We start from the raw sequence: 9,796 nt of genomic DNA on the forward strand, positions 1-9,796 counted from the left end.
GCTATACTAGTTTCATTTGAGGACCAGGATGTTGACAACTGGCCATACAGATTGCAAAATAGTTGGGAAGAGATTTTTTGAGTACCGATTCATGGTACAGGGTGTATGAGTTATAATATATAAAACAACGCAGATTCAAGACTTCTGCTTTTAGGCTAAAATTATTATATAGAATTCTTGCCAACACAAAATGTTGAATATTTGGGGCTAAAATCATCGAAGCTACGAATAATGCATATTTTGCCCTCAGGTAGCCTGTTTCTGGTCTCAGGTTCAGGAATGGCTGAAAATGCATAGCATTGATCTAAATTGACCCTAGAAATAGTACTTAGGGAATCTGGAGAGACCGGTCAGTCAATTACTAATATACTAATAGTCTTAGTAAAAGTATTTATCTTCAACACGCATATGTTAGATTCTATTCGATTAGATAGATTGAAATTGTACGTTAAACATCATAGCATAGTTGAAAGATATGTGTTGCGTAGAACACCGAGTGGGTGGCCAGCAGAGATAGATGGGATGGGCTGAGGAGCTGAGGGTTGGGTATGTGGAATTGGAGACAAGTGGAGTGGAGTTGCTGTGTGAGAGAGAGAATGATGGTCAAAGGGGAAAAAAGTAAAAATAAAACATAATAAAAGTACATTGAATGACACCTAAGTGGCAGTGTTTTTACAACTAATGCTGGTTTGCCTGAGACTGATGCCGTGCAGGTGTTTGTACACATGCATATACACACACTCTCATTCAAATAAACACATACAAGAACACACACATACATGTAATAGTGCCAGACATGCAACAAAACATAACAGTTGGCATTGCTGTTATGATTTTAGTTGTCCTTGATGTCCTTGTTTAAATGTATTATTATTTTTTATATTATTTTTGCATTGTTGTTTGCTGTTTTCTTCTGTCTTTTCTTTTTTCTCTTTAGTCTCTTGGTTGTTGTGCATTGGTTGTTGTGGTGCATTGGGGTTTTGGTTGTTGGTGCTTGGGGGTTTTGGTTGTTGTGCATTGGGGGTTCTTGGGTGTGCATGGGGGTCTCTTGGTTGTTGGTGCATTGGGTGGTTCTTGGTGGTGGGGGTTCATTCTCTTGGTTGTTGGTGCATTGGGGGTTCTTCTGTTGTTTGGTGCTTGGGGTTCTTGGTGTTGGTGCATTGGGTTCTTGGAATGGAATTAATTGTATTTTTCTTTTTTTTCTTTCTCGGGGGCCTGTGGGAGGGGTCTCGAATGGTTGAGGGACAGCTATTGGGGAATGTGGGGGGATCTTGGAGGGTTGGGTTTCACAAGATTGTGATCATGAAAAAGGAAACTATGACATATATTTATATCACTATCATGCACACGCACCCTCACACATAAGGATGGCTCTGTCGAACAGTCATTGGTGTCCCACAGCCCCTCTATTATCAATGATAACAGTCATTGGTGTCCCACAGCATCTCTATTAGTCAATGATAACAGTCATTGGTGTCCCACATCACCTCTATTAGTCAATGATAACAAGTCATTGGTGTCCCACAGCACCTCTATTAGTCAATGATAACAGTCATTGGTGTCCCACAGCCCCTCTATTAGTCAATGATAACAGTCATTGTGTCCACAGCCCTCTATTAGTCAATGATAACAGTCATTGGTGTCCCACAGCACTCTATTAGTCAATGATAACAGTCATTGGTGTCCACAACTTTCCTATTTATGACATTGTTATTCCTCTGCCAGTTTTGATCCTTTATATTTGGCAGACAGACCAGTTCAATACCTCCTCCATTTTGGGGGTAATGCTGTAATCAATTGGTTGTACTCTTGGATTGAACAGACCTTCCCGTACAATTCTGATAACTCCATGAAGGACATAACTCTACCATTACAATTTACAATATAATTTAAGAACAAAATACCCTTTTCAAACATCTTTCCCATAAATACAGGTATTTTATCAACCAGCACATTTGAGTTCAGCCATAATATTTGTTGTAATATTTGTTCTATCTTTTCATGGGTGTGAAATTAAAATTGTAGCCAGCTCTGCAATGCTGGTTTTAAAAAGAAAGATTTTTTGAAAAAAGTATCATTCTCAATTAATTGAAAATGAGACATGTCAATCTGCACAAAGACAAAAATAACATTTTTAAACAATGGATGAGCTTTTCTTTTTAATCTACTGGAGAACCATTTAGGGTTCAAGTAAAACTGTTGAATAAGTGAAGATTTTAGAGAGAGGTTTAGAGATTTTATATTTAATAATCTCAACCCACCCAATTCATATTCATTATATAGAGAGTCACGCTTTATTTTGTCTGGTTTAGCGTCCCAGATAAAGCGAAATATTTTTTGCTCATATGATTTGAAAAACAAGTCATCAGGAGCAGCAGCGCCATAAACTGAGAGAAGATTAAGTGGTTAATCAGGGCAATTTTCCATAAATAGACAGGTATTYACCTCTCCACAGTTGCAGGATCTTATAAAAAAAAWTGTGTACTTGTTTCTGGTCATGTGACATTTCCCTTGTTTATCAAATCAAATCACATTTTATTGGTCACATACACATGGTTAGCAGATGTTAATGCGAGTGTAGTGAAATGCTTGTGCTTCTAGTTCCGACCGTACAGTAATATCTAACAAGTAATCTAACAATTTCACAACAACTACCTTATACACACAAGTGTAAGGGAATGATTAAGAATGTGTACATAAAAATATATGGATGAGCGATGGCCGAACGGCATAGGCAAGATGCAGTAGATGGTATAGAGTACAGTATATACATATGAGATGAGTAATATAGGGTATGTAAACATTATATAAAGTGGCATTGTTTAAGTGACTAGTGATACATTTATTATATCCAATTATTAATTATTTAAGTGGCTAGAGATTGAGTCAGTATGTTGGCAGCAGCCACTCAATGTTAATAATGTCTGTTTAACAGTCTGATTTGCCTTGAGTTAGAAGCTGTTTTTCAGTCTCTCTGTCCCTGCTTTGATGCACCTGTACTGACCTCGCCTTCTGGATGATAGCGAGGTGAACAGGCAGTGGCTCGGGTGGTTGTTGTCCATGATGATCTTTTTGGCCTTCCTGTGACATCGGGTGGTGTAGGTGTCCTGGAGGGCAGGAACTCAGTCTGCCTCCTCAAATTGCACTCTATACTGCATTACTATTGGCTCTGATCAAGTAGTGCACTATATAGGGAATAGGGTTCCACTTGGGACAGAGCCTCAGACTTGAATCACTGGTCCTGGAGACTGCTAGTTGTTCATACGGTATTGTTTTTAATGATTAACCTTGAAATGCAGTGGACTGAATCAGGGTCACACAGTGTTTGTTGGAAGTCTTAAACAAATCTACTTTGAAACAAAGGTGTACACCTCTGGGCTTAAAAACAAGAAGACACCTGTACCATGTCAGATATGGAGTTGAAATGTATTGGTTTTTCATCCCAATATGACACTTTATATACATCACAGTTGACTGAACTATAACAAAACCATTTGGCATAGAAACACCAGATTTCCGGCCTAATTTTTTTTATTAGGTTAATTAAATATGAAATTATTAAAATGATGAATAACATTCCACCTATAAGGCCACTAGGTAATCTGACTGCAGGAAAGGACTGCAGGTAATAATGATAAAATATGAATAACATTCCACCATGAGGTCACTAGGTAATCTGACTGCAGGAAAGGACTCCAGGTAATAATGATAAAATGATGAATAACATTCCACCTGAGGTCACTAGGTAATCTGACTGCAGGAAAGGACTCCAGGTAATAATGATACAATATGAAAAACATTCCACCATGAGGTCACTAGGAAATCTGACGCAGGAAAGGACTCCAGGTAATAATGAAAAATAATGAATACCATTCCACCATGAGGTCACTAGGTAATCTGACTGCAGGAAAAGCAGTAAGCTCACAGAGATGTTATTGTAAACCCATGGCTTTTCTCATAAACAGGTTAAACTGGTTTTCTGATTATGCTGACATGGGGTCAGTTTCACTAAACTTTAACAGAAATGATGGCGTCTTAAGTTAATCAGAACAAAAATGACAAAGTTTCCTGACATTGGGAGGTGAATAAACGTTCCCAGGTTTCTGTCTCACACAAAGGAACATCTCACTGACTTGACATGTTCTGGTTTTGAATTCAGGCTGCAAGGTAAGGATCCTACCAGGCATTATTCATGTATGATGTTGGTAGAATGTTTAAGTTGGGATAGTAGTAAGGATCCTACCAGGGATTATTCATGTATGATGTTGGTAGAATGTTGAAGTTGGGATAGTAGTAAGGATCCTATCCAGGGATTATTCATGTAGGATTTTGGTAGAATGTTGTAGATACAGAGCCACTTGTCATCAAAAAGGTGCTCTCTCAGCACAACAGAAAATATATAATTTACTTGACATGTTCTGGTTGTGAATTCAGGCTACAAGGTAAGACTTTTTCCAGGGATTTTTGTAAAATGTGTAGAGAAATTAAATGTATGGTGTAATTTTAGTATAGTGAATGAAAGTGAAACACWCAGATCTAACAGTCCATTTCACCTGTGACAGCTACGTGACAGTTCAATCATACAAAATGGCGCTAACTGGGCGTAGGCAATAAAATAAAAAAACATATTGTTCATATATTCGTATATTGTGGATATTTTACTATTTTTTWATTTTTTTATGTATTATAGTTCAATGACATGTTGGATCTCTGTTTAGGGGTCATTGATTGAAAATGAGTCTCTCTGGGGAGAGAGAGGAGAGGGGYCCTGCCTCTAAAATTAGTCTCTCTGGGGAACATGACGCCAAAGCTAAGAGGTGAGATGACAATTTTGTTTAAGAATTTATGAGCAGTTTATATCCAAAACGCTATATCCATAATTTTTTCACATTTGTGTTTTTTCATCAGAAATTAAGTATTCTGGGTACCTTCATGTGTGTGTAAAATATTACTTTTCTAAGATTAATAGATTTTAGTGTCTGATATTTTCTCCTAAACGTCAACTGAGCGGCGCAGAGACACCATTCAAATGTGTGCAGACTCGTTACAACCTCAGCTGTAAACACACATTGATTGTGTCCGTCTGTGACGAAAAGAAAGTGGTCTTAGTTAAATTCTATGAAATTATTTAGTTKTTTTTTTTTCATTTTGGGGGCTGAAAATCACAGCAAATATTGTTACATCACAGCAAGATGAAACTAATATTGTTACATTCTCTAGATTCTTMCATTTAAATTTGCACTATAGAGCGCCACAGTGGAGGTGTTATAATACCCATAACACCAAGCGGTCAAACAGGGAAATGGTTCCAATAGTTTTATAGAGCCCCACAGTGGAGGTGTCATAATACCCATAATACCTAGCGGTCAAACAGGGAAATGGTTCCAATAGTTTTATAGAGCCCCACAGTGGAGGTGTCATAATACCCATAACACCTAGAGGTCAAACAGGGAAATGGTTCCAATAGTTTTTCCAAAAATAACATGAGCTGGTGCACACCCAGATAAAAAAAAATATATGTGGAGGTGCTGACTAACGGCGAATAAACTATAAGCTACAAGAAATTAGTGGCACACTCCATATATAAACTCCATATATAAACTCCCAGTAATTTATTGGGTAAATCACCAATGTTTCGGCATCACTGTGGCTTCTTCAGGGTGATGTCATGAATACTTGAACCAGGTTATGTAGACAAACAGTGCAATTAGTGCAAACAATGACAATAGTGAGGGGTGTGTCATCATGATTAAGTTAATTAGAATGAATTAGTGAAACTGTTAAAAAACAATAGTTTATGGCATATTGAATATATCAGGCTATTGTTATCATATGAAAACGTAATTGAATATTGTACATAACATTAGCACAAAAATACATTATTGTTTTGTTCAATTTCACATATTTAATTGTTTCCTATTTAATGTAATGTTTTGGTTCAACCTTAATGCATAATAAACATCATCAACAGGGGGACATATTGGATGTACTGTGATAAGATGTAGAAAGAATATATCCATTTAAAAGAGAGAATTGTTCATAAGAAGGTCCTGAGATCAACGTCAATATTCAGACCACTAGGGGTCAATGTTTTTAGACAGGATATCCTGTCTCYCTTTGTAGTAGTAGGAYCTCCATGTTACCTCCTCTCSTTGGTGGAGCAACATGCTCAATGCCTGTGTATTTGAGGGAGGAGATTGGATGCTTCAACAAAGTGAGCTGCTACCGGATAGTCAATGTTCTCACACCTGATTGAGCTGTGGTGTTCAGCTATGTGTTGTTTTAATTGTCTTTTCGTTTGTCCTACGTAGGCTTTTCCACGTGAACAGGTGATCAGATATTTTACTCCCTTGGTCTTGCATGAGATGATACCTCTAACAGGGATGTTTCTACCTGTATGTGGGTGTCTGAAGAAGGATGTTTTCATAGTGCTATTGCACTGTGCGCATGAGCCACGTTTGTAGTTCCCATTTGGAATGGGTGTCAAGAGTGTCCGAGTGGTGTGCGTTTTTGTTGTTGTTTTATACTAATACTTGGTGCAAAAGACGGTTGTTTTTCTTCTTTGGTTGATTTTTTTTAGCAATTCCTCTCCTGGTTTTTGTGATATTTTCATCATTGCAGCATCAAGAGTTGTGTCTTTGTAGTCTCTCATTTTAGCTTTTAGCATTTTAGCATTGGTGTCAAAATCTTATAGTTTTTCCACCATACATTTTTCCCATAGAGAATTGTAGAAACACTTAAAATAAGGGATGTGTTTCGTGTAAGGTGGGGTGGCGCAGCAGTCCATGTGGGAAAATGTTGTCATCAAAGTCTGTCATTCTCTGGATTTATGGTGCTTCAAGAAAACCGGGAACTTTGAATTATGACGTCAGTGATCTTCAGGTCGGAGCTCTAGAAAGAGGCCCGAGTTCCCCACTTGGAATATTGAGTTGGATGACTGTTCAAACTGTATTTTCTCAGTCGGAGCTAGTTTTATTTTCGAGTTTCCATATTCGAGTTTTCAATTTCAATGTTCAATTAAAACCCTCTRCCCATTCATAAGAATTTGTAAGATACTTATTAGCATAAAATGAACAGAAACCAGTCTCAAAATCAATCAATCAATAGTGTTTATTCTCGAGAGTACTGACCATAGTACAATTTACATCAGGTTATATAATAAAACTGACGTCATAGGTTTTAAAATGTCCTTCCTCCTCTCGGATACAATGGCAGTACAGTTAGCGTTCTTACATTGTCTGCCACCTGTTAAACAATCTACAACTAGCCCAAGGTCTCTCCCCTCCCTGGGTAGAGACAAAATGTCCTGTAATGAACACATCATTCCAGCCAGTCTGATGATAACTCCATTTGTTTCTAACAAGGAACRGAAAGTCCTTGTTCTAATTCTTGACTAAAACAACACACATTATATTCAGTATTATGATTATAATAAGATTCATACATCCATACGGTAACATAGTAGCATTCTGTTTAGTCAAATGTCAAATGTATAAATAATTTAGTCATTATTCATAAAAATCCCATAAGTACCCACAGATGGCCACAGGGAGGAGCAAGAGAGATATAGACCCATACTGTTTTTTGCCTTATAAACCCTAAACCTAACAATCAATCAATCAAATGTATTTATAATGCCCTTTTACATCAGCAGATATCACAAAGTGCTATACAGAAACTCTAACCCTATGTATTACCTATTGCAGCCTTAACCCCTAACCCGAGGTATAACCTATTTTAGTCTTAACCCCGAACCCTAATTCTAGGGTAGGGTAGCCTAGAACACTTTTAGAAACTATTTTAGTAATAATATTATGTTAGTAAATACCATTATAGTACAAAATAGCATTTTGATAACTTTATTATTTTATGATATTTATTATTGCAAGGSAGAACATTTGATCAACAAGSCACATTAGTTTTATTTTTCATAGGTGGTTTGAACTGGGTGACTTAGTAACCTCTATGTGAAAGTCCAGCAAATGGCATGGGATAGATGGGGCAGGTTTGAGACTGATCTAAGGAATTAACCAGAAAAATAGACTTTATTTCTCAGCTGCCTCACCAATGTCTGTTTGTGAATTAATAACTTTTAATTGCTAAATTTACAATAGATGGCAGCATAAGACCATAAAGCATCAGTTATAGGCTACARGCAGCAATATGATTGACATAAAATAGCATGCAACCACAGAATATATGTCCCATGATTTTCTAAAGTTATCACTCATTACTTTAGTTAGCTATATATCTTGTATTAGGGCTGTGTTGCTTTTGGGAGAGCAAAACAATTGTAACTATTGCAGGTATTGAACCCCGGGTAAATAATCACTTGTCAGAACATCAACCTTAGTTTACATGCAGTATAAAAAAATCATGTTAATATCTGATATTTAGAGTAAACAACCTCGGAATAGAAAAGACGGCRACGGGGTCTTCCAGCCCGCCAATAAATTACATCATGCAACCCTCCCGTAAATTTACCTCAACATGCCCCTGGAGAAGGCAGAGTGACGGCAAAAGCTTTTTAGCGGGGCTGAGATGACTACTAGAGCGAGAACAATAAAAACAGGTAATAATRAACATGAATCATATTTATATTACTTCACACTAATCTGTTTAATGCTTTTTCAGTCCCTCCTCTTGCGTTAGCAGTGTGGAAAGGGACAGCAAGAAGCGCACAGGAGTTTTCCTGTGAGGGGGAGTGGTGGTGTATCCAGGGAGAAAACTAAACTAATCTTCTGAAATGTCATTTGTGGTCTTATGATGCCATCTACTGGAATTATGTAGCAACTGCAGTACTACTGAATAATGTGTAATTCCTTACTAAAGTAGTAATTATTACAACCATAAAATAACCATTTATAGCATAACAAACAATGAAACAGACATAAACCAAAAACATCATACATTTAGTTAATTATATATTTATATATATTAAAAACTATTTTTTAGATGGGTGACATTATCTGCCAAAGTAACACCMCTGTAGACAAAGAAGAGCTCTCCAGTAGGTACCAAAACATTCAAAGGACATTTTCTCAAAAGTGARGTTACAARTTTATCATCTTTCAAAGCGGAATTACTTTCCCATTGTTCCTCAACTGTAGTGTATGATATACCATTTTATAGCTCTGAGTCTCTACTTTTATCCAATGTGAAAAATAAAACATTTAAAATGTTACTACATTTTTGAGCCCGGACGGTCACATTTGAGAGTGAGGAAGATATATAGCACTTTGCTAAAAAAAACATTATTATTTGTCCCTCTGAAATTAAACCATCAAGTGATAGATTTTAAACAACTACAAGTCTGTCATTGAACAATCCCATTACATGATTAGATAGTGAAAAAACACACCAATCTCTTTCATAATTTCTTTAAACAATTAAAGCAAAACATTTCTGAAAATGGATATATAGCGTTTTGGAATGAAACTCTTCTTATGTTTCCCATCTGAGCTCAGAGTAGATGAGAGACGTAATGTTTGTCTCTGTTGTGTTGAAGCCCAATCAAGCAGGAGAGACCAGCCTCCCCTGTACCCAGCTGTGTGTCCATGAAGAGTGACAAGTCTATGGGTCATCCTATATACTTTAGAGAGGGAGACTTTTCTACTGAACAAAGGTAAGAAGAACTCATGGGTCATGGTCAGTGAGTTAAACAACACTGTCTCCAGTCATGTCTCCTCTCCCATTTTCCCATTTCTTTTTGTTGTTTTTATAATCCGTAGGCAAATCCTTTTGTCCATTTTCATAGTCCTAAAACAATATTAAACAAACACAACATTCCCTCCCT

At 36.9% G+C, this 9,796-nt stretch overlaps 1 protein-coding gene across 3 annotated transcripts in view; it reads left to right on the forward strand.

The window, feature by feature from the left end:
• The first annotated feature begins 4,098 nt into the window (after positions 1-4,098).
• LOC112073173 (uncharacterized) overlaps positions 4,099-9,796 on the forward strand; it is a 7,159-nt gene continuing 1,461 nt past the window's right edge. Inside the window, exons 1-3 of one of the 3 annotated variants that reach the window (XM_070440056.1) lie at positions 4,099-4,167; positions 4,719-4,817; positions 9,509-9,625. In XM_070440056.1, the coding sequence (XP_070296157.1) occupies positions 4,735-4,817; positions 9,509-9,625 (200 nt within the window). In that variant the 5' untranslated portion in view covers positions 4,099-4,167; positions 4,719-4,734. Of the gene's footprint in view, positions 4,443-4,690; positions 4,818-9,508; positions 9,626-9,796 lie in introns of all 3 variants that reach the window. The other 2 variants (XR_011476480.1, XR_011476481.1) reach the window with 2 other exon arrangements.

Source organism: Salvelinus sp. IW2-2015, unplaced genomic scaffold (assembly GCF_002910315.2).
Source record: "Salvelinus sp. IW2-2015 unplaced genomic scaffold, ASM291031v2 Un_scaffold2173, whole genome shotgun sequence".
Taxonomy (NCBI): domain Eukaryota; kingdom Metazoa; phylum Chordata; class Actinopteri; order Salmoniformes; family Salmonidae; genus Salvelinus; species Salvelinus sp. IW2-2015.